A 26,325-nucleotide genomic window follows, 5' to 3' on the forward strand; every position below is an offset into this window, starting at 1 on the left:
TCAACGTTCGCGTTTAAGGAAGGTTGCTGCTCAGTTTCAAAATGAATAACTTTCCATAAAACTAGTATGCATTAATAGGGAATAAATTTAGGAATAAAACAAGCAAAACAAATATAGGGGCCAATGTGCTTGTTTTTGAGATATTAGCCATCAGAATTTTGGTGGGAAAATGTTCTCTCTTAATTTTTCATAGCTTTATCATTGACCACTTAGAGTTCTAAAAAACTACTAATAAATAAATAAAATTTTATAAAATTTTTACAAATGGCTTATTATTATACATGTAAAAGATTTATAAAAAGAGAAATGGGGGTTCATGGGCAATTTTTTTAAAGGAATTTAAATGGATAAAACCAGAGGATTTCGAAAATCTGTCAAAAATTCCAAACCATGACAAGCAAACATCCTTAACTGGCAACCCAAATGCGTAAATATAAGAAAGCATATCCAGTGTATGACAGTAATGTAAGTACAAAAGATACTATATGACGTTACTGAACAATTCGTGTCTCGAAATTAAATGTTAATTGATATTTTGCAATACAAATATGTATGTTAAAAACATTAGAACTATATAATAAATCAAACTTTATTAGTGAGATATGTTTTTACCGCAAATAACATATACTAGGAAGTGTAACACGTAACGACTACACCAAAACGATACTAGGATACAGGAGTCATCTACATGTAAAGGAGTTTTATGTATCACATAAAAAGAGTTGATTCATGAAAAATGCATAAATGAAAGAACTGGTTTGATTAAAAAACAATGGTTTGATAAATTTCTAAAGATATAATATAAATGCACAACGATAAATAAAACAGGAGTCACTTATTTATCATAATACTTCAGATTTACACGCTTGTAACTTTAGAAAATCTCTGAGAATCCGATGAGTCAGGAGAATTTGTGGAATCTTCACTTTTCTGCTTATCTTCAAGACTCAGCTCTTTGATAACCTGTAATGGTGAATCATAAGCAGATCGTTTCAACGATGTCAACGATGGCCGTCGTTGTTGTTGTGTTGGTTGTTGAGGCTCCGGTACTTTTGGCATATCAATTTTGATCTCTTCTGCCACTTTTGGTAATTCACTTTGACGTATGATAGGATGAGCCGCTACAGACAACGCTGTAATAGCATCACCCATAGATATATCCGAATCTTTAAAAAATACATCTGATTCTGGTCCTTCGGTGATGATTTTAGGAATTATGTTTAATCTCAAATCACGTGTTTCCGTTTTCGACAAGGAAGCCGAAGCGCCTTGGTTGATTTGATCTTGTGTACACATGTCTAATCGATTTTCCTTTTCCTTGGTTGCATGTTTGATTACTTGGCTGTATATGTCTTTGGCATAGAGGGGAATGTCATACAGAAGATCGGCTGCCTCTGTAATCGATGGAGAGAGAGGTTTTGATTCAATAGTTATTCGTTGGTCCCGCCATCGAACACTGTCAAGAATTCCGGTCGTGCAGAATTCAACCACTCCTTTTGGTGAACCAGTTGAATCTGATTTAACAAAGTTCACGACTGTGTTGCTTAAATCAGAAAATGCTTCGTGTAAGTCTGATATGAGAAGTACTGCTTGTATGTGATTGTCCCGCTTTCGTTTCAAAATTATCGGCGCTTCACCAGTAGGCATGCGCAACGTAGTTTTAATTTCAAAGTCTGCAATGAACTCATCCTCTGTGACTACAAGTTTAACATTGGTCACGTGATATGGATCAACAGTAATGTCACTATCAACTTGCCATGCAAACATTTCTTCCAAACTCTCCCCTCTTATTTTCGTTACTTTCAATTTTCCGCTCGCACTAGCTGTAACACCACAGTGACCAAATCGCTCTGGGATGTCAATAGAGAAATTTGCCTTTCCCTTTATAGCAAAACCTTTCTGAAAAGAAACGTATGTTCGAGCCTGCGTTTGTCTGTTTGTTTTCAAATTATACACTTGATCCTTCGCCGTGTTGTTTTCGTATTGTGTTGAAAATAACTCAACCTGTTTACGATTCTTTAATCCGTCAGACGATAAATGATTATTGTTTCGCAAACTAAAGTTAACTGTTTTATGTGTAAATTCATAGAAATTCCAGGGAATTTCAATTTCATAAAAAGATCGGCGTAACAGTGGACTCTGATACCATCGTGCGTCTCGCTTTAATTCTCGCCATGCGTAGTCCTGTAACACTTGATCTATGTCGATAATTGGTCCACTTTCTGTAGATTCGTTGCCGCATGCGCATAACATGTTTCTCATCAACTGCTTGTATCTGTCTTTAACATTGAGGTCGAAAATCCATCGTGACATACAGATAATTAAGATGTGAACCTCCTAAATCGGTATACATTAAACCAATCTCACTTATCTGAAAATAGAATGTAAGTAAATGATGTATGTTTCTTAATTAACAGTAAAACAAAAACAACAAAAAAACAAGATTGTATTTTTTTACCCCATATTTCAACAGGAGTAAACAATTTGTTTATGTAATATGTTTTACGTTACTTTTAGTTTAACTTATTTTAAAAAAATGTTTATTTCACTTATGAAAGATGATGTCTTATTTTACAATGTACCAATTTTAAGTCTGAAAATAATATATGAATACTTTTACTTGTCTGTATATATTCATTGCATATGCTGTTAGACGCATTTGTGGATACCTCGTCCGCAAGTGCCCCCGTTGTTAAGAAGCGGTTTCTAAATAGTATTATAAACAGAAAAGTGTCAACAAAATTACCAAACTCCCTCATGTAAATTCAAGGGGAAGTCTATAAAAACCTGGCAAAATCAGACGTTTGACTATATGAACCAACAGAATGAATGGAAACATCAGTCATATTATGTGTCAGTCAGCGGTCCGACATATTCTGTGTCAGTCAGCGGTCCGATATGTTGTTCATTGGTTAGACATAAGGAGAGAGAAGTAACAGACGAAACAGGAATCGGCGTAATTAAGTAGAGGATTGCAAGATTACATAAATATTTTATTAAGGTAAAATTGAGAATGGAAATAGGGAATGTGTCAAAGAGATAACAACCCGAACATAGAGCAGACAACAGCAAAAGGTCACCAATGAGTCTTCAATGCAGCGAGAAACTCCCGCACCCGGAGGAGTCCTTCAGCTGTCCCCTAAACAAATATTTGTACTAGTTCAGTGATAATGGACGTCATACTAAACTCCGAATTATACACAAGAAACAAAAATTAAAAATCATACAAGACTAACAAAGGCCAGAGACTCCAAACTTTGGACAGGCGCAATAATGTTAAACATGTTTTTTTTTTATATCTCAACCCTCCCCCTATACCCCTAGCCAATGTAGAAAAATCAAACACAAAAATACGCACAGTAAAACTCAGTTTAAGAGAGGTCCGAGTCCGATGTTAGAATAGGTAACAAAAGAAACTAAACAAAATGACAATACTACATAAATTAACGAAGGATTACTAGCAGTTACTGACATGCCAACTCCAGACCTCAATTAAACTGATTGAAAGATTATGTTTTCATCATATGAATATCAAGAACAATCCTTCCGGTTTAGTATTATACCATCATAAAATATATGAGAATAACATAACCCGTATCATGCCAACAACTGGTTTTTAAAAGGCAAAATAAAGTACGAAGTTGAAGAGCATTGAGGACCAAAAGTTCCTAAAAGTTTTGCCAAATACAGCTAAGGTAATCTATTATTAAGGTAAAAAAAGCCTTAGTTTTTCAAAAATTCAAAGATTTGTTAACAGTTAATTTAAGATTGTGAATATATCAATGATAACTCAAGTCAACACAGAAGTGCTGACTAGTTTAAACATATTTATTTATAGTGGATTGGGAAACAAGTTTTGCAACTTATATTAATCCCTTTCTACCTTGCGGGTGCGAGTGCTGCCTTGTAGCGGCATTAGCCTGCTCTTTTTCGAAATCTACAAGTGTGTCTTTAACGTGCAAGTGCTGAGTACTGGGCTAGTGATACCCTCGGGGAAATAAATCACCACCAGCAGTGGCATCGACACAGTGGTTGCAGATAAACTCATCATATATACAAGGATTTAAAAAATTTTATTTACGTCAGACGCACGTTTGGTCTACAAAAGACTCATCAGTGACGCTCGAATAAAAAAATGTTTAAAAGGCCAAATAATCAAAGGTACCAGGATTATAATTTAGTACGACAGACGCTCGTTTCGTCTTCACAAGACTCATCAGTGACGCTCATATCAAAATATTTATAAAGCCAAACAAATACGAAGTTGAAGAGCATTGAGGATCCAAAATTCCAAAAAGTTGTGCCAAATACGGCTAAGGTAATCTATGCCTGAGATAAGAAAATCCTTAGTTTTTCGAAAAATTCAAAGTTTTGTAAAACAGGATAATACGAAGTTGAAGACCAAAAGTTCCTAGTTGAGTTATATTTACGAATGATTTCCCTTGTACCAATGATAAAATTTAGTTAATGTTTTGACTATTTGTAATATCGAAAACCCTGATGTAATAATTTTTTCAGTAGTACATAAATTTCTCTCGCTAAAATCTAATACGTTGTTACATTCACGAGCGAATCGTAAAAGTTTAGATACATAAACACCATAAGATGATGACAAGGGAACGTCGCCATCTAAAATTGGATAATTAACGATAGGAAATGGAAAATCATCCCATTTATCATACTTTTTTGAATTAAGCATGGTAAGCTTCTCGTTAATCGTTAAAATATAAATATCAAGATCGAGGATAGGCAAGTGGTCATTGTTAGTATTAGCTTTTTAAAAAGTGTTTTCAACAGGATAAATATCTATAGACGTCAAGTTGGTTACTTATTCCTTATTCGTTACTTATTACTTATTCCTTATTCGTTACCTATTCGTTACTTATTCCTTATTCCTTATTCGTAACCTTTTCTTTCTTTATTCCCTATTTCTTAAGCGATTTTTAACATTTTTCTCGCTTTTTAATTCTTTATATATATAATGGGAACAAGCTGTGCCCCTCTACTTGCCGACTTGATTCTTTATTATTAGGAGGCTGACTTCATGCAGGAACTTCTTATGAAGAAAGATAAGAAGTTAGCAATATCCTTTAACTCTACTTTCCGCTATATAGATGATGTTCTTTCACTAAATAATTCAAAATTTGGTGACTATGTGGAACGCATCTATCCCATCGAGCTAGAGATAAAGGATACTACAGATACAGTTAAGTCGGCCTCATATCTTGACTTACATCTAGAAATTGACAATGAGGGTCGGTTGAAAACAAAACTTTACGACAAAAGAGATGATTTCAGCTTTCCAATTGTGAACTTTCCATTTCTAAGTAGCAACATTCCAGCAGCACCTGCATACGGGGTATATATCTCCCAATTGATACGATATTCCCGTGCTTGCATTTCCTATCATGATTTTCTTGATAAAGGGTTACTGCTCACAAGGAAGCTATTAAACCAAGAGTTCCAAATGGTGAAGTTGAAATCATCCCTTCATAAATTTTACGAACGCCATCACGAGTTGGTTGACCGTTATGGAATAACCGTTTCACAAATGATATCGGATATGTTCCTTTCGTCGTAACTACAATCCCCTTCCCTTTCATGAATGTGACCTAGCGAATTAGACTATTTACCGGATTTGTTATCACATAAGCAACACGACGGTGTCACATGTGGAGCAGGATCTTCTTACCCTTCCGGAGCACCTGAGATCACCCCTAGTTTTTTGGTGGGGTTTGTGTTGTTTATTCTTTAGTTTTCTATGTTGTGTCATGTGTGCTGTTGTTTGTTTGTCTTTTTCATTTTTAGCGATGGCGTTGTCAGTTTGTTTTAGATTTATGAGTTTGACTGTCCCTTTGGTATCTTTCGTCCCTCTTTTATATGCTTATCTCTGGTAATAGTTCTTAATATGTTTAAGTAAAATTATCCTTTTAACACATAAGTATCCGTGTTTGTGATTAACCGAACCTGTTACTTTATATTCGATACTTATTTGATCCTTAAGTTCGATTTAAAAACGTTCTACCTTTTAATTGCTAAATATATTCGTATGTCTGGCGTTAGTTCTTGGTTCGAGAAGGCAAAAGAACCCTAGCAGCGCTTTTACACCGTTTCGAAGCTTGTTCCTTATTCGCTTATATTTACGTTTATCGTACGTTGTAGCTTTAAAAAAATAAGATTTTCAATTTTTTATCGTGTCTCTGGTGGCAACTATGGGTTCTTAGAGGTAAATAACCTTATTAGCGCGAATGTACCCGTTTCTGCACTCAACTGGTACCCTGTTACTTATCCGTTCCTTATTCGCTTATAGTACGTGTTATTCGTTGCACTTAAAAAATAGATTATAATGTGTCTGGTGGTAACTATAGGTTCCAAGAGGTGAAATAACTGGTTCTTAGAGGTGAAATAACCCTAGTAGCGCGAATATATCCGTTTCAGCGCTCAACTGATACCTTGTTACTTATTCGTTCCTTATTCGCTTATAATACGTGCTATTCGTTGCACTTAATTTGTTTTTAATGTCTCTGGTGATAACTATGGGTTTTAAGAGGTGAAATAACCCTATTAGCGCGTATGTACCCGTTTCAGCGCTCGACTGATAGCATGTTACTTATTCGTTCCTTATTCGTTTATAATACGTGTTATTCGTTGCAATTAAAAAAATAGATTTTAATGTCTCTGGTGGTAACTATAGGTTCTAAGAGGTGAAATAACCCTATTAACGCTTATGTACCCGTTTCATCGCTCGACTGATACCCTGTTACTTATTCGTTCCTTATTCGCTGTTAGACGTTGCACTTTTATTAAAGAGATTTTCGTGTCTCTGGTGGTAACTATGTTTTCTTAGAGGTGAAATAACTATATTAGCGCGTATATACTCGTTTCAGTGGTGGACTTGTACCCTGTTACTTATTCGTTCCTTATTCGCCAATAAAACGTGTGTTATACGTTGCACTTTGAAAAAAGGGATTTTCGTGTCTCTGATGGCAACTATGGGTTTTAAGAGGTGAAATTACCCTATTAGTGCGAATGTACCCGTTTCAGCGCTGGACTGATACCCTGTTACTTATTCGTTCCTTATTCGCTTGCAATACGTGTGCTATACGTTGTACTATAAAAAAGAAAAGATTTTCATGACTCTTGTTGTAGCTATGGGTTCTAAGAGATGAAATAACCCTATTAGAGCTTATCATATGTACCCGTTCTAGCGCTCGACTGGTTTTGGGCTGATTCGTAAAAGATATACTTTAGTTACCGTTGTACTGTTCATTTCCCTTGCATTAAATTATTATATTATATAATCTTGTTCGCTTACAAAACGTGTGTTATACGTTGCACCTTAAAAACAGATTTTCAAATGCTTTCTTGTCTCTGGTGGAAACTATGGGTTCTTAAAGGTAAAATAACCCTATTAGAACTGTTGTACCTGTTCCAGCGCTCGGTTGATACCCTATTACTTATTCGTTCCTTATTTGCTTTTAATACGCGTACCCTATTATTTATTCGTTCCTTATTCGCTTTTAATACGCGTGGTATAAGTTGCATCTTGGAATAACTCGATTGTCAATTGTGTTCATGTCTCTGGTGGTAGCGATGTGTTCTTAGAGATGAAATAACCCTATTAGCGCGTATGTACCCTTTTCAGCGCTCGGTTAATACCCTGTTACTTATTCGTTCCTTATTCGCTTTTAATACATGTGGAAACGTTGTACCTTAAAATATATCGATTTCAGTTGTGTTCATGTCTCTGGTGGCAACTATGTGTTCTTAAAGATGAAATAAACTTGTTAGCGCGTATGTTCCCGTTCCAGCGCTCGGCTATTACCCTGTGACTTATCATCGTTCCTTATTCGCTTTTAATACGTGTGGTATACAATGCACCTTGAAATAACGTGATTGTCAATTGTGTTCATGTCTCTTGTGGTAGTTATGTGTGGTATACGTTGCACCTTGAAATTAATCGATTTTCAATTGTGTTCATGTCCCTGGTGGTAACTATGTGATCTTAAAGATGAAATAACCATATTAGCGCGTATGTACCCGTTCCAGCGCTCGGTTAATACCCTGTTACTTATTCGTTAATTATTCGCATTTAATACGCGTGGTATATGTTGCACCTTGAAATAACTCGAGTGTCTATTATGTTCATGTTTCTGGTGATAACTATGTGTTCTTAGAGATGATATAACCCTATAAGGGCGTATGTTCCCGTTTCAGCGTTATTTCCTCTTTAAGAACACCTGGTTGCCACCAAAGACATGAACACAATTGAAAATCGATTTATTTCAAGGTGCAACGTAGACCACACGTATTAAAAGCTAATAAGGAACGAATAAGTAACAGCGTATCAGTCGAGCGCTGAAACGGGTACATACGCGCTAATATGGTTATTTCACCTCTAAGAACACATAGTTACCACCAGAGACACAAAAATTTCTTTTATAAAAGTGCAACGAATAACACACGTATTATAAGCAAATAAGGAACGAATTAGTAACAGGGTATCAGTCGAGTGCTGAAACGGGTACATACGCGATTACAGGGTTATGTCACCTCTAAAAACGCAGTTACCATCAGAGACACAAACATATTTCGTTTTAAAAGTATAACGTATAGCACACCTATTATAAGCGAATAAGGACGAATAAATAACAGGGTATCAGTTGAGCGCTGAAACGGGTACATTCGCGCTAATAGGATTATTTCACCTCTTAGAACCAATAGTTACAACCAGAGACACGAAAATCTTTTTTTTTAAAGTGCAACGTATAACACACGTTTCATTAACGAATAAGGAACGAAAAAGTAACAGGGTAACAGTCGAGTGCTGAAACGGGTACATACGCGATTACAGGGTTATGTCACCTCTGAAAACGCAGTTACCATCAGGGACACGAACATATTTCTTCTTAAAAGTATAACGTATAGCACACCTATTATAAGCAAATAAGGAACGAATAAATAACAGGGTATCAGTCCAGCGCTGAAACGGGTACATTCGCGCTAATATGATCATTTCACCTCTTAGAACCAATAGTTACAACCAGAGACACGAAAATCTTTTTTTTTAAAGTGCAACGTATAACACACGTTTCATTAGCGAATAAGGAACGAATAAGTAACAGGGTATCAGTCGAGAGCTGAAACGGGTACATATGCGATTACAGGGTTATGTCACCTCTGAAAACGCAGTAACCATCAGAGACATGAACATATTTCTTTTTAAAAGTATAACGTATAGCACACCTATTATAAGCGAATAAGGAACGAATAAATAACAGGATATCAGTCCAGCGCTGAAACGGGTACATTCGCGCTAATATGATTATTTCACCTCTTAGAACCAATAGTTACAACCAGAGACACGAAAATCTTTTTTTTAAAGTGCAACGTATAACACACGTTTCATTAGCGAATAAGGAACGAATAAGTAACAGGGTATCAGCCGAGGGCTGAAACGGGTACATACACGATTACAGGGTTATGTCACCTCTGAAAACGCAGTTACCATCAGAGACACGAACATATTTCTTTTTAAAAGTATAACGTATAGCACACCTATTATAAGCGAATAAGTAACAGGGTATCAGTCGAGCGCTGAAACGGGGTACATACACGCTCATAGGGTTATTTCACCTATAAGACCCATAAGTACCACTAGAGACAATGAAAAAAACCCCCAGAAAATCTCTTTTTTAAAAGCTGCAACGTATAATAAACGTATTATAAGCGAACAAGGAACAAATAAGTAACAGGGTATCTGTCGAGCGCTGAAGCGGGTTCATACGCTCTAATAAAGTTTTTTCACTTCTAAGAACACATAGTTACCACCAATGACACGAAAGCAATTGAAAATCGATTTATTCCAAGGTGCAACGTATACTATGATCTACTATGTGGTTCAAAAGCGAATAAGGAACAAATAAGTAATAGGATATCAACCGGGTGATGGAACGGGTATATAAGTTCTACTAGGGTTATTTCACCTCTAAGAACCCATAGTTTCCACCAGAGACAAGAAAATCTTTCTTTTTTTTTTTAAAGTGCAATGTTTACCTCACGTTTTATTAGCGAATAAGGAACGAATAAGTAAGAGGGTGTCAGTTGAGTGCTAAAATTGGTACATTTGCGCTAAGAGGGTTATGTCACCTCTCAGAACCCATAGTTACCATCAGAGACACGAAAATTCTTCTTTTTTTTTTTAAAGTGCAACGTTTACCACACGTTTTATTAGCGAATAAGGAACGAATAAGTAACAGGGTATCAGTCCAGCGCTGAAACGGGTCCATACGCGCTAATATGGTCATTTCACCTCTAGGAACACAAAGGTACCATCAGAGACACAAAAATTTTTTTTTTTAAATGTGCATCGCCTAACACACGTTTTATAACCGAATAAAGAACGAATAAGTAACAGGGTATCAGTCGAGCGCTGAAGTGGGTACATACAAGCTAATAGGGTTATTTTAGCTCTAAGAACAAAGCACTACCACAGTACACACGAAAAAAACTGAAAATCTTTTTTTTTTAAAAGTTGCAACGTATAACACGCGTATTATAAGCGAATAAGAAACAAATAAGTAACAGGATAACAGTCGAGCGCTGAAAAGGGTACACACGCGCTAATAAGGTTATTTTACATCTAAGAACCCATAGTTGCCACCAGAGACACGACAAAAATTAAAAATCTTTCTTTTTAAAGTTACAACGTTTAACACATGTATTATAAGCGAATAAGTAACGAATTATAAACAGGGTATTTGTCTAGCTTCGAAACAGTGTACAAGCGCTTATAGGGATATTGTACCTCTTCGAACCAAGAACTAACTCCAGACATACGAATAAAAAGCAGTTAAAAGGTAGAACGTTTTTAAATCGAATAAGGATCAAATAAGTATCGAATATAAAGTAACAGGTTCGGTTAATCACGAACACGGATACTTATGTGCTAAAAGGATAATTTTACTTAAACATATTAAGAACTATCACCAGAGATAAGTATATAAAGAATTTAAAAGCGAGAAAAATGTTAAAAATCGAATAAAGAACGAATAAGGAATAAGGAATAAGTAACAAATAGGTAACGAATAAGGAATAGGGAATAAGTAACGAAATGGTTACGAATAAGGATTAAGGAATAAGTAACGAATATGTAACGAACAAGGAACAAGGAATAAGTAACGAATAGGTAACGAATAAGGAATAAGTAACGAATAGGTAACGAATAAGGAATAAGGAATAAGTAACGAATAAGGAATAGGTAACCAACTTGACGTCCATTAAATATCTTTATTATACATACTGAAGTCGTCATTATTGAGAGCCAGATTATCATCCAAATATCTCATAGTATTGTTAAATTTTTATATCAGATGTTGCTTTGATGGGTCTTTGTTGATTTTAGTAATACATTGTCACTCATAAAAATACAAAAACAGGTCCACAATATGTGGTGCACAGTTAGTCCCCATTGGAATTCCGATAACTTGACGATATACTGAATCTCCAAAGCGAACGAAAATGTTATCTAGTAAAAAATCAAGGGCAGATATATTATCAAAGCATGTCCAATAGTTATTTTGTTTGTTGCTACTAAAAAATGACCAAAAAGTTTGAACATATGTATTCGTTTTCTGACTTTTAAATGCCCATTTAATTAGGTACAAATATGAATATGAGGCAAAGTGGTATGACCAAAAAGAGTTTGAACATATGTAAGTAGAATAGAAAATTTAGTAGTGGAACAATGGCTTGAAGACGAAATAAATCTATATTTGTAGTTTGCATTTCATTGTGAGAAGGATGATACATGTAGTACTTGAAATGACCGTTTGTTAAATATGATACTTTAAGTTATTTAAGATAAAACAGTTATAGTTGGCAAGGTTAGGCCCCTTTTTACCCCCAAACATTAACAATTCTCAAATGTGTTAAAATGTAAACTGAGCTAATTGTATGAAAGAAAAATACTTGTGATACATGATAATGATTTTTAACTCCTTGTACACATGTTTTTAGTAAAACTTAGCCCTTCAAGTATATACAAATATTCAACTATTTATTTTTTAATCTGAAGTATCATTTGATATTTAATTATATATTTTTTGTCGATAACATACTACAGGTTTGATATTTAATTTAATTATATATTCTTTTGTCGATAACATGTTACAGGTTTGATATTTAATTTAATTATATATTTTTTTGTCGATAACATGTTACAGGTTTGAATTAAATATAAAAATTAGAGGACTTAGATAAGCATGGACATGCATTCCTTGGTTCGATGATTTCTTTAACATTATAATTTCAAGCATCTAATTTCATATTACTCTAATGTGAAAGTGTTTTATTTACACAAACAAACACTTTTTTCTTCCGTGTTGATGTATTTTTTTTTTATCTCTCATTCCTTTGCTGATTTTAAATAATAGGTCATTTTTAATACAATTAACTTTTTTGATGTGTTTGATTTTGCCATGTGATTAGGGACTTTCCGATTTGATTTTCCTTTGAGTTCAGTATTTTTGTGATAAAACTTTTTTCTGGTATAAATGGAAATCTGTTAAAGGTATTCTCATGATTCTGCATGAGAATGTATACACTCTATGTGTTGTAACATCAGTTTTGGTTAAAATTTTAAGAATACTTAACAGTTTTTTGCATGATTAACTTTGCAAGGATCCAGAAAGTAAAATTGAGAATGGACATAGGGACCAAAGAGCACTGCAGATGTGTCTAGGAATTCAATATCAGCATTGGCAACTTTTGTTTATAGTTGATTCTCTTTAAATTTATGGCCATTACTAGATTATTAGTTAAATATAATTTTGAATTGTCCGTATAAAGGCACACTTGTGTACAAATTAACAACTACACAACACATGATATATGTATATCGTTCATTTTGTTCACATTCAAATGAGTATATAACGACATTATTTAAGACCCAGCAGAATCATTTCTGTGTTTATTTGATTAGATTTCTATGATATTGATTACATGTCTATGTTACATTGATTTCCACTTTAAACGTTTCCGACAAATTGACAACTTATGCATATCCATATTTCTTTCACAAAAGCGTTTTGTGTTATATATCTTTTTTTCCGATTTCTAAACGCAAGTGAATGGAAGCATTAGAAGAAACAGATCAAAATACATAATTTGTGTTGGAATAATTGCTTCCAATGAGGTTATAAAGTTTAAAAAGTACGTAATTATGTCGATCGTGGCAGAGAAAACGATAGAACTAGAAGGACATTTAGTAGATGAAACCAAACGATTTAAAGCAATGTTTATAAACCCCAGAGCCTACTAGGAGTCAATAAAGTCCTTATTAAAGTATTCCGTAAAAATCAAGGTCACATTTTTTATATATCAAAAACTTTCAATTCCTCTTTGTAGATCGTGGGTGCATTTCTTTTTAACACAAACGATGCAAACTGCTAAGCGTGCACATGTTTTGATCCTTTGTTTCTAATATACGTTTGCAAAGTTTACATAAACTTTGACAAACTATGCACTCGCTAAAAATGCGTCTACAGTTTGTCGTTCATCGTTTGTTAGAACAAACGCTACATTTGTTTCTAACTTCACCCTAATTAAACGATGTATTTGTTTTTACTTTTGTAAAAAGTCTGTTTACCAACAACATATCGAAAGTTCAAACAGGGTCATTAAACACTGATTAAACGATGTATTTTTTTCTCCTTTTGTAGCGTTTAGAAAACAACAACAAACGCCATACAACGTTTACAAAATTTTGGTTAGAAAAAAATATACTCGTTGTATAGCTAATTTTGGTTGGCGTTTCTATGGTTTCTCTCTGACCAGGCAATAATTATCAGAAAATAATTGATAACTACATAAACTGTAAATACTTTATATAGATCTTGTATTGCTGATCATTTTCCTAAATAAAGTTTCTGACTATCTAATACACGTTATATAACTAACAGAAATGCTAAAAATAATCACACATTGGCTTTTAAGGGCAATACAGAATTTGATCTATTTATGGATTAACTCATGTTGCTATTTTTGAAGATCTTAAATTGCTGATAATTTCTATTTAACACGGTTTCAGTTTATGCCTTTTTATTATAATGTCCAATGTCCATAATGATAAGAAAAATAATAATAATATTGATCAGACACATCATATAAGAACCATAACTCATTTAAGGAATTGTCAGATATCTTGGTTCACATGCAGTGAAAGTAGATATTGACATTTTGACATTTGGGACATTTTGACATAATTTAATGTACTTTTGATTTTTTTTTAGGATATTGGACAATCGAATGTATTCCGGTTTCATACCCGTATGTTCTTTTAAGCCATGGTGGTGATGGTAATGTTTCTAGAAAAAAATAAGAAATTAAAAACATCTATCTAGATAACCTAGGGATCCATCTTGTTAAGCTTAAAACAGCGACATTCAAACTCATAAATCAAAAATAAAATGACAACTCATTGGCTTATATTAGGTGCTACAGAAGGATAAACAGATCCTGCTCCACATTGGGACCCGTCGTGTTGCTCATGTTATTACAAATCCGTAAACTTAGGTTTTCAGTTTTTTCTTAGCAGAAGAGTTTTGAAAAACTCTACTGACATTGTTAAAGAGTACGCATTTTTCATGAACTTTTGCGAACAGATTTCTATTTGTACTGTTTACCATGCAGTTGAACATAAACTTGCGATAGGAAACAGGGAATGTGTCAAAGATAAAACAACCCGATAAAAGAGCAAAAAACAGCACAAAGTCACAAATGGGTCTTTAACACAGCAAGAAAATCTTGCGCCTGGAGGTGGGCTTCAGCTTCCCCTTTAAAAATAATGTATACTGGTAAGCGAAAATGGACGTCACACAAAACTCCGAAACATAGAAATGAACAAAATTAAAAAATAAAGACACAAAAAACAAAACATACAAGACTAACAAAAACCAGAGGTTCCAGACTTTGGACAAGCACAAAAGTGTGAAAGGGTTGAACATGTTTGGTGAGATCTCAACCTTCCAATATTCCTCTAGCCAATCTGAATTATCAAACACACAGCAATACGCACAGTAAATATAAATATGAATATGTGGTATGAGTGCCAACGAGACAACTCTCCATCCAAGTAAAAATTTATAAAAGTAAACCATTATAGGTCAAGAGTAAAACTCTTATTACTGAACAACCTAAAAAGTAATTGATGACCGAAGTTTAATATTAAATGGTCAGACACGTACCATTGCGGTAAGTGTTAACAAAGATTTTAACATTTAAAAAAAAAGTAAATTATTAAACTCATTCCTTTCGTTCCATTAATTGATGGAAGAAGCATAAATAAGTTACTAGCATGACAACTCCCAATATTTTAAATCACATTACAAATAAGCTTATTATTGCGTTATATCAATAATTCAGATTACTTTGTATGAACAAATGATGTCCGCCTGGCTGATATTAAACTTCTTCCCTGATTATAATTATGTGTGTCAAAAATGTGTTTCTTGCGTCAGTTAATTCTAAGTAACTGCTATTGCTTTCAGCTTTTTTCTAAAGCAATATGCAAGTTGTTGGCGTAATTGATTTAAGTGATGAACTGGAATAAGTAATTCGTCAATTCTAGTGTAGAACTGAGATTGTTGTAATGTGTTGTTGAACATATGGAGACATACAGGTTTACAGATGATGTACTAGTAGTATATCTTGAAGATATGACATTTTTACGAAATCAAAATTTACGATCATCATATTCGTTATCAACGCCTCCGAACATTAATCTGTTTTCGTTTCGTACCCACGCAGACACACATAATAAGCTTTGTTTCGGTGCTTTGGCACTGGCATTTTCTAATTAGTCTTTTTGCATTCCAAGAATCGAATATGGACAATCATTTCTAGTTTATATTTAGATTGACGAAATATTAGTTTAAACGATTCAAACAAAACAGAGGTTATGATTCCTTTATCTTCATGAATTTCTTTTAGAAAAAATGGTTACAGTAATGGAGTGTCTAAGGCAAATGTGTAATAAAAATGTATTCAATAAATATCAATAATGATCAAATAATTGTTCTGAAAACGAAATGTCAAAGTGGCTTGGTATTCAAATTGCTTCATGGTGCCAATAAATATATCCTTTATATGTTCAAAAGTTAATACATTTTCATTGACCAAGGCTATTGGACAATTTCCTAAAGTTTAAAATGAATATATTGACTAAATAAAGATCTTTCTCTTATATATTTAAAGCAATTATTATCAAATCATTTGTGACTTTTTGTCCTGTGACTTTCTGTCCATTAGTTTTTAGTCAATAGGGTTTTTTTGTCTTTCGGAGTTGTTGTTTGTTTTTGTAAAGTTTGCTATGGTGCTATCTGTCTTTCGGAGTTGTTGTGTGTTTTTGTAAAGTTTGCTATGGTGCTATCTGTCTTTCGGAGTTGTGTGTTTTTGTAAGTTTTGCTTTGGAGCTAACAGTTTTACAGAGTTGTTGTGTGTTTTCTGTTATTTTTGCTATGGTGCTATCTGTCTCTCAGAGTTGTGTGTTTTTGAAAGTTTTGCTTTGGAGCGAACAGTTTTTCAGAGTTTTTGTGTTTTTTGTTTCTGTTATATTTGCTATGGTGCTATCTGTCTTTCAGAGTTGTTATGTGTTTTTGTAAAGTTTTGCTATGGTCCTATGTCTTTCAGAGTTGTGTGTTTTTGAAATGTTTGCTATGATGCTATCTGTCTTTCAGAGTTGTTGTGTTTTTTGCTATTTTTCTATAGTTATATATGCCTTTCTGTGTTGTTATGTGTTTTTTGTGGTTATTTTTGCTATGGCTTTATCTATTTTCCAGATTTGTTGTGTGTTTTTGTTATTATTGCAATGGTGCTTTCTGTCTTTCAGAGCCGTCACCTGATTTGTTTACATTATCATTTTAATATATCATTAGTATCATCACCTCAAAAGTCAGTAACTACAATAGAGTTAACAAAACTGTTCATTAGAGGTTATTCTCTATCGTTTCAAAAGATAACTAATAGTATGTAATTTCCAACTGCCGTAAAATACACTTCTTTTTTTAACTTCAGATATTTTATTTCACTAGTAGTTGTTAACAAAGCCCCTTAATGTTACAACAATGCCACTAAAATACACTACGCTTTGAAATGAAGCCTTAGTGAAACATCAAAGAATCCAAGATTTGTTTCTTTGAAAAAAAGGGAGACTTAGCAACAAATTCTGTTGTTTTGACATTGTCCAAGACAATCTGTTGTTCCTGTATAAAAAATAAAATCTTTAAAAAAATATCATTAGAAACACTCAAAACCAAATATTTGAAAAGATGTAATAACCGAAACAGTTGAAGAGCTATATTACCAATCAAGTGCATAGAATAAACAACCTTTCTGTTAAAGAACAAATTCCTGGATATTGTGATAATACTGAGCTCCCTCTCATTTGTTATATTTACAAGAAATCTACCCGGAAATTTGTGTTTAGTTATAGCCAATTGTGCAAAGATGTAAATATCAGTGAAAATACACCTACTTCATGTAATTGCAGTAATTCCGAATACATGTATGGACCAATTTCCCATGTTATAACAGGAGATCTTAACATAGTTCAAGACCGAGAGTTAAAATCATTCCTCAGTAAAGAACCCGAATATCGTTCACCGTCAATTATTAACTGGAATGAATGTCGTAATATCATCCACGACTCATTCCGTTCTTACTGTTTGAAATGGATAAAACGGGAAAAAGCTGACAAAAAAATCTTTGGACTCTTTTTTTTTAATTCAGTAATGAACATAGTTGATATAAAAATTCAACATTCTAAGGAACATTTTACTCTGAACAACAACAACAATAAACCTATTTCTCGTATCAAACATAAACTAAAAGAACTAGCCAAGGAATTTGTTTTTGTCCCGGCCTATAAAGCTGGAAATATTATTATTATTATTTGACGTAAATTTTACATTGATGTTCTGAAAAAAAGAAATCACCAATTCACCAACATTCCAACTGACTCCATTTTCAGAAAACGACATCTGTAACAAACATAAACGTTTAGCTACTTCTTTACAAGAAATATCAAATACAATGAAAGTCCAAACTATGTATTGGCCTCCGAAGCTACACAAAATACCTTACAAATATAGATTTATTTCGTCTTCAAGCCATTGTTCCACTACTAAATTGTCTATTCTTCTTACCAGTACACTTGGTACAATCAAAAACCTGATAATAAATTGTTCAATTATGGCCTTTGAAAATAGTGGAATTAATTACTTTTGGAGTGTCAAAAACTCCTTGGAAGTACTTGATAAGTTGCATGCTTTTATTGGTGATTTTGAATCAGTTCAAAGTTTTGATTTTTTTCACCTTATATACCACATTGCCTCAATTCTTATTAAGAAAAAAATCACACACCTTATTAAATGGGCATTTAAAAAGTCAAAATGTGAATATATATGTTCAAACTCTTTTAGGTCATTTTTTAGTATCAATAAACAAAAGAACTCTGTCAATTGGACATGCTTTGATACTATATCTGCCCTTGAATTTTTACTAGCTAACATTTTTGTTCGCTTTGGAGATTCCGTATATCGTCAGGTTATCGGAATTCCAATGGGGAATAACTGTGCACCACTTATTGTGGACCTGTTTTGTATTGCTATGAGTTACAATGTATGACAAAAATCAGCAAAGACCCATCGAAACAACATCTGATACAAACATTTAATAATACTTTTACATATTTGGATGATGTATTGGCTCTCAATAATGACGACTTCAGTTTGTATACTAAAGACATTTATCCTATTGAACATACTTTAAATAAAGCTAATACTAACAATGACCTCTGCCCTGTCCTTAATCTTGATATCTATATCATTAACGGGAAGCTTAATAATACAATTTATGTTAAAAGAGATGATTTTTCATTTCCTATCGTAAATTATCCATTTTTAGATGGTGACGTTCCTTTGTCACCATCTTACGGTGTTTATATATCCCAATTCGCTCGTGTATGTAACAACGAGAGAAATTTATATATTACTGAAGAAATTATTACACCAGGGTTTTCGATATCACAAACTAGTCAAAACTTTTACTAAATTTTATCATCGGTACAAGGACATCATTCGTAAATATAACTCTACATGCAGACTTCTTATGGTTACAATGTACCAAATAAAATTACATGGGCGCAGCCATTTTATGAAGGGAACAAAACATAAAGATAAAAATAGATGGCTCTCTGTGATTGGTTGTTATATCATTTATATATTTTTCTTCCGAAAAGCATTATGAATAAAGTTTCATGCAAGCACAAATTTGTCCTTAAATGTATATAATGAAGGGCCGGAAATATTTTTTTATACTAATCTAAATTAGGGAAATTTTCTACGAAATTGTAAGGTATCGTGAAAACACCAAAAATTCACCAAGAAAAGCCATGGGACCATATATATTTGAGTGCGGTAAAATCACAAATAGATATCGAGCTTCAATTAGACAACAGCAGTTTTTCCATAATTAGTTAATTAAAAACGCCTTTTAAGGAGAGAATTTCTAAAAATAGCAATGCCGGCAATGGGGCCACCATTTAGTACTTTATATTCTTATGCGTTCAGGTATTTTACATCCAATCTTTTATGGTAATATTCTTTATAAAGCACAACAATGTCAGTATTCACCTCAGAAGCTAACAAAACCTTTGAATAGACTTATTAAGAAGGAATATAGTTACGATACTGTTGTCAGGTTATTAAAGATTGCAAAATGTGGCTTTAATATTGATTCACTTATAGGGTCTTTGCATCGGAACTAAACATATTTATTTAAAAACCAGTTGTTGGAATGACACGGGTTGTGTTCTTCTCATATATGTTATGATGGTATGATACTAAACCCCTAAGGGATTATGCCTGATATTCATATGATGAAGACATAATCTTTCAATGAGTGTAATTGAAGTTTGGAGCTGGCATGTCAGTTAACTGCTTGTAGTATGTTGTCATTTATGTATAATTGTCATTTTGTTTAGTTTCTTTTGTTACATCACTGACATCAGACTCGCACTTCTCTTGAACTGAATTTTAATGTGCGTATTGTTATGCGTTTACTTTTCTACATTGACTAGATGTATAGGGGGAAGTTTGAGATCTCATAAGCATGTTTAACCCCGCCGCAATTTTGCGCCTGTCCCAAGTTAGGAGCCTCTGGCCTTTGTTAGTCTTGTATTATTTTTAACTTTAGTTTCTTGTGTATAATTTGGAGTTTAGTATGGCGTTCATTATCACTGAACTAGTATATATATCTATTAAGGGGCCAGCTGAAGGACGTCCACGGGTGTGGGAATTTCTCGCAGCATTGGAGATCTATTGGCGACCGTCTGCTGTTGTCTGTTATATGGTCGGGTTGTTGTCTCTTCGACACATTCCCCATTTCTATTCTCAATTTTAATCATTCAAGTCAGATATAAACTAGTACATGTAGAAGTTGACGTGTTTACTCTTGTTGTCCGTTTGTTCTCTCTATCCTAATTGTCTTTTATTTTAACAGAAGTAGGATGTTATTCTTGCTATCATATTCATATCCATTACATGCCTTTTTAACCTTTATTTTGTAGCGGATTATCAATCACGATTGTGTATATGAATCAAAGTTTGACTAGAAGAATATTGCAGAAAATCGATATGTTTGAACGCTTATTTTCTATGAAATATATGAAATTTCTATCCCCAATGAGTACTGTTGACTATTACTAGTACAACTCAGCTTCCTATAAATGAAGAGATGTATTAGGATTGCCAGTGAGCCAACTATCCACCAGATTCCTAGTGACGTAAATGTAAGCAATATTTCGGCATCGACAATGATCTACTTAAAATGGCGTTTACTTTGAACTTATAATTTTACAACTGTTATAGAGATTTTGGTCAATATTTGGCCATATTGTATGCATATCAGGTTACAATAATCTTTTGGATTTTAGAGTTCCTTGCGTATATTGAAAATGCATAGAAAACATTCAAAATGGTTAAAATGAGTAAAGAAAGCTACGAAAAAAACCCACCATGATTATTATATGACATAAGACAACTACTGACTAATAGTTTATGAATAACAGTTATACTGGTATGACAGACCCATAGATTGAACAATTTGTGTTAAGGGAATCAACGACCTTTTGTAGAACATCCATGTCAATTAAGTTTGGAGTAGAGCACAACTTGCACGTGGCGGACACGATTTCTCAATTTGTGTTGGCAGACTAGTGATACAGTAGTTCGACTACTTATAAACCACTCGGCCACCGAGTCCCCAGCTAGACTGGATTTAGAATGTTAAAGCTTTCGTTGACTAAATTATCTTCTTCCCCAACACCTAAGTTAGTTTTGTCATGACAAAATTCATTTTTGTAACACAGACTACTTTTGTTACCCAATTTGAAAATTGGGAGACAAAAGTCAATTTTGTATGCAAATTAGTTTAGTTTGAATTCTGTGAACTAATTAGCATACAAAACTGAGTTTTTGTCACAAAATTCAATTTTGTGTTTATTTTTGTGTAGACAAAATTGGCTTTTGTTAAACAGAAGTGAAAATTTAACACAAAAGTAAATTTTGTGTCAATAAAGTCAATTTTGTATGCAAATAAGTTTATATTTGCATACCTAGATGAAAACAAAATGAATTTTGTCTACAAAAATGAATTTTGTCCTGACCAAAATAAATTTTGTCTACAAAAATGAACTTTGTCATCACAAAATTGAAGTTCTCATAAAACAAGTCTGTATCACATAGTGTTGTAAGACAAAAATGATTTTGTTATGACAGAATTGAATTTTGTACAAAACCACAAGAGTCCCATTCGGCGCCCAGTACCCCCCACCCCCCCAAAAAAACAAAGCTGTTTTTATTATCACTTTTGTGCTGTTTTCTGCAGTGATGACAAATTAGGCAACTACCAACAAATCATAATTCATTAAGCTGTCGATTTGTTTGTGTATTTATCGGAAGCTCATTAAATACAGATTATGTTATGTAAAATTGGATCCCTAATATCGAAAGCTCTGCAGAAATGTTAATTTTGTGAACTATATCAATTTTACTGTTTATAACAATATGTATATCATTACAAATAGGACTACATATACATCTAACAATAATATATGCACAAATTAGATCTTAAATATTATTTCAATTATCTTAACCATAATCTTGAATAAACAAAATTGATATTAAATATTAGATTACCTCTGATAACTGTTCCTTCTTGAACGCTCATCCTTGCAAGGTTGAATTAATTTCCTCTTGTATTTAACCCTATAATCAATCCCATGGTTATGTTAATTAGAAGAACATTATAATTCTGATAATCTCGTCTGTCAATGCTTTCTAAAACATAGTATTGATTGGGATAAACACTTCTAGCTCAAACTAGCCATCTTCAATAATTATTTAACAGATTTTCTCTTGGAATTTTTATTCTTTCACTGCTTGGCATATTACTATAGATAGTTGGCTGGTTCTACTTGCTTTTTCTTATTGATTTTCCTGCAGTAAAAACTCCACTTACATTTCATTCTAATCCAAACAGATTCCCCTGACGTTACATCCTGGAAGTGCGATATAAGTTTTAGATATCATTGAGGATTTTATTAAATGGATTTTTTGGAATCTGACTTGTTGATTCAGACATTATATCACAATTGCATTTATTTGTACACCCACGGAGATCAATACAATTACTGCAAACCTTTACAGCAAATCTTCCATTATCTGTCCTACAAATCTTCACTTTATACACTGTCTTCGGGGCTTATTGCGTGTTGACTTTCTGTATTCATACACTGATATCAATATTTATTGCTTTTTGACTCTCCGTATTTATACACTCTTTCAAGATTTATTGCTTGTTGACTCTTCGTAATTATACACTGTTTTCACGGCAGAATGCGTGTGTTGACTCTCCGTATTCATACACTGAATGGCTACAAAATTGTTTATCCTCATTGGAACTTTATTGTCAAAAATGGCAATTATCATTGAATATAGAAAAAACTCAAATAATAGTATTTAACAAATCAGGTAAATTATTGAAAGACTGTAATTTTTATTTTGAGCAAAATCTTATCAAAAGTGTTCAAGAGTATAAATACCTAGGTATTGCAATGAGAGCATCTGGTTCTTTCAGTACTGCAGTTGAAGATCTTAGTAAGAAAGCACTTAAAGTAATTTTCATGATTAAACGTAAATTTCATTGTACACATAATAATACATCTTTGCTTTTAAAACTTTTTGATTCCTGTGTTAAACCAGTCCTTCTCTATGGAAGTGAATTGTGGGGTTCGTACATTCTTAACCTGGACATAAGATTAACACAAGGTTCAGATGATGATTTAGAAAAAAACTTTTTTAAATTTTGCACCTGAAAAGGTTCACATTCGATATTGTAAATATGTACTTGGTGCCACTAAATATGCTTCTAATATAGCCAGTATTGCAGAACTTGGTCGTTATCCAATCTCTATATTTGTTATTTTGCAGTCTCTTAAATACTGGCTATATTTGTATAAAGACCCTCTTTTGAATTTTGCAAAATTAGCATATAAGTCAATCGAAGATGTTGATTGTACCTTTACATGTACCTTCAATAAACACATTTTTCAGTTTCTAAAATTCATTCGTTTTGACCATGTTTGGAATAATAAAGGAACTATGTCAGAAGGAAAACTCATATCTGCAGTGAAAAGATATTACAAGAAAGATATGGCAATTATTTTTCTCATGTTTGTCAGGTGAAAAGCAAAACAAACTACGCACATATTACAAGTTAAAAAAGGAATATAAACCTGAGACTTATACAAAGTTAAATATCTCAAAACAATATATACACATGGAAAAAAGTATTGCAACACCTTGATTTTTTAAAACTTGAAAAATCAGTCTCTTATTTTGGATGGAATATGATAAAATATTTGTAAAATAATATTGAAACGTAGTTAATGATGACATTGTCATTAAAACGAACCAAAAATTAATGAAAAAAAAAGTTTTATCTAACCAAAATTTTTATAACAAAATGAAGTGTTTTTGGTACAAAAAAAATGCATTTTACAACTTTTGCTGTAGTCGAACTTTACAATGTCAGACATTTCAAAATTAATCTTTAGATGATTGTTCACATCATGGTTGATCGTTATACGCCAAAGAATTAGTACTTTGTGCGCAGCCTCCATTCAAACGGATAACCGCGTCTTAACGTCTTCTGATCCTTGCCATAAGTCGACTAATTTGTTGCTAAGGTAGCAGCAACTATTCTTGACGAAGGGTATTGTTTATTTCATGACGTGTTTGAACTGGGATGTCCTTTCGTGCACTTTACGCCCAATAGTGTACCATATATGCTCGATATGGTTCAAATTCGGACTACGATTGGGCCAAGGAAGATAAATCGAATTCTATTGGAACAATGGATCTTCCTCCACGACGCCAATTTCCAACTTTGGCGAACTCTGCACTATATTGGATACGCGAATCTGTGTGTCTGTTCGTAGGCAAAGGTCCCCGAAATGGTATTATCGCACGATAACCAGTAGCGATGAGCCAATCTCGAACAGTTCTTGTTTAAAGGCTCCTGTATGGTCATCACTCTCTTTTTAGGATTGTATTGTTTGCAATGGGTTTCCTTCTGACCAACCTTCATTATGCTTGATTTTCACTAGCAGATGTTATAGGGGGTCTTCTTGACCTCGGAAGGTCTTTAACATCGTTTCTTGACTGATTTTTATTCTCAAAACGACTTATAGTGGAATGGTGATGACCAACAATACGTGCAATTGTCAAAGCGACATACCTGCTTCCCTCATGCTGATTATCTGCCATCTTGCTGCAGTTATGAGTTGTGGATGACCAATTACAAGGTCTCAATCACATAAATTTATAAACTTGGTTATTTTAAGTGTTGAAAACAATGAGGATGAAAACAGCTGTTTTAGTGTTTACGAGTACAGTACCTGCATGTGCAGATAAGAACTGATAGAGTCGATATTTATTGATTAAACTCAAGTAATATTTAAATAATGTTTAATTAGTTCTATTTCAACAAATTATTTAACAAAAAAATTAAAAGTGTTTTTTTAATTTGAATTTCAATTTGGTGTTGCAATACTTTTTTCCATGTGTATATTAGACAATTATGTAAATTAAGAATTTCTAACCACAATTTACATTGAAAAAGGCAGACATAATAATACGCCTTTGGATCAAAGAATATGTAAACATTGTATTGATAACAAAATTGAAGATGAGTTTCATTTTATATGTGAATGCAACCTCTATCAAGACGAAAGAGAAACGTTTTATGATGACATTGTTAATATTATACCATATTTTTGAAATTTAGATAATTTTGATAGATTTAAATATTTAATGAACTGTTCGGAGACTGATGTTCTCACCAGCTTTCTTATATATATAGACAATAGTTATCAAAAGTACCAGGATTATAATTTTATACGCCAGACGCGCGTTTCGTCTACATAAGACTCATCAGTGACGCTCAGATCAAAAAAGTTAAAAAGCCAAATAAATACAAAGTTGAAGAGCACCGAGGACCAAAAATTCCTAAAAGTTGTGCCAAATATGGCTAAGGTAATCTACTCCTGGGGTAAGAAAATCCTTAGTTTTTCGAAAAATTCAAAGTTTTGTAAACGGAAAATTTATAAAATGACCATATAATTGATATTCATGTCAACGCCGAAGTGCTGACTACTGGGCTGGTGATACCCTCGGGGACGAAACGTCCACCAGCAGTGGCATCGACCCAGTGGTGTAAATAGTTATCAAAAGTACCAGGATTATAATTTTATACGCCAGACGCGCGTTTCGTCTACATAAGACTCATCAGTGACGCTCAGATCAAAAAAGTTAAAAAGCCAAATAAATACAAAGTTGAAGAGCACCGAGGACCAAAAATTCCTAAAAGTTGTGCCAAATATGGCTAAGGTAATCTACTCCTGGGGTAAGAAAATCCTTAGTTTTTCGAAAAATTCAAAGTTTTGTAAACGGAAAATTTATAAAATGACCATATAATTGATATTCATATCAACGCCGAAGTGCTGACTACTGGGCTGGTGATACCCTCGGGGACGAAACGTCCACCAGCAGTGGCATCGACCCAGTGGTGTAAATAGTTATCAAAAGTACCAGGATTATAATTTTATACGCCAGACGCGCGTTTCGTCTACATAAGACTCATCAGTGACGCTCAGATCAAAAAAGTTAAAAAGCCAAATAAATACAAAGTTGAAGAGCACCGAGG

At 33.4% G+C, this 26,325-nt stretch overlaps 1 protein-coding gene across 1 annotated transcript; it reads right to left on the minus strand.

The window, feature by feature from the left end:
* Positions 1-575: 575 nt before the first annotated feature.
* On the minus strand, positions 576-22,715 carry LOC143067061 (uncharacterized). The gene is made up of 2 exons (XM_076240065.1): positions 22,257-22,715; positions 576-2,371 (listed from the first exon to the last, which is right to left on the minus strand). Exon 2 carries the CDS (start codon positions 2,311-2,313, stop codon positions 859-861), a length of 1,455 nt encoding a protein of 484 aa, XP_076096180.1. The 5' UTR covers positions 2,314-2,371; positions 22,257-22,715; the 3' UTR covers positions 576-858.
* Between the last annotated feature and the right edge of the window lie 3,610 nt (positions 22,716-26,325).

This window comes from Mytilus galloprovincialis, chromosome 3 (assembly GCF_965363235.1).
Source record: "Mytilus galloprovincialis chromosome 3, xbMytGall1.hap1.1, whole genome shotgun sequence".
Lineage (NCBI taxonomy): Eukaryota > Metazoa > Mollusca > Bivalvia > Mytilida > Mytilidae > Mytilus > Mytilus galloprovincialis.

Coding starts and splice junctions, on each gene's coding strand:
- LOC143067061 (XM_076240065.1), bottom strand. CDS start 2,313: ATGTCACGATGGATTTTCGACCTCAATGTTAAAGACAGATACAAGCAG.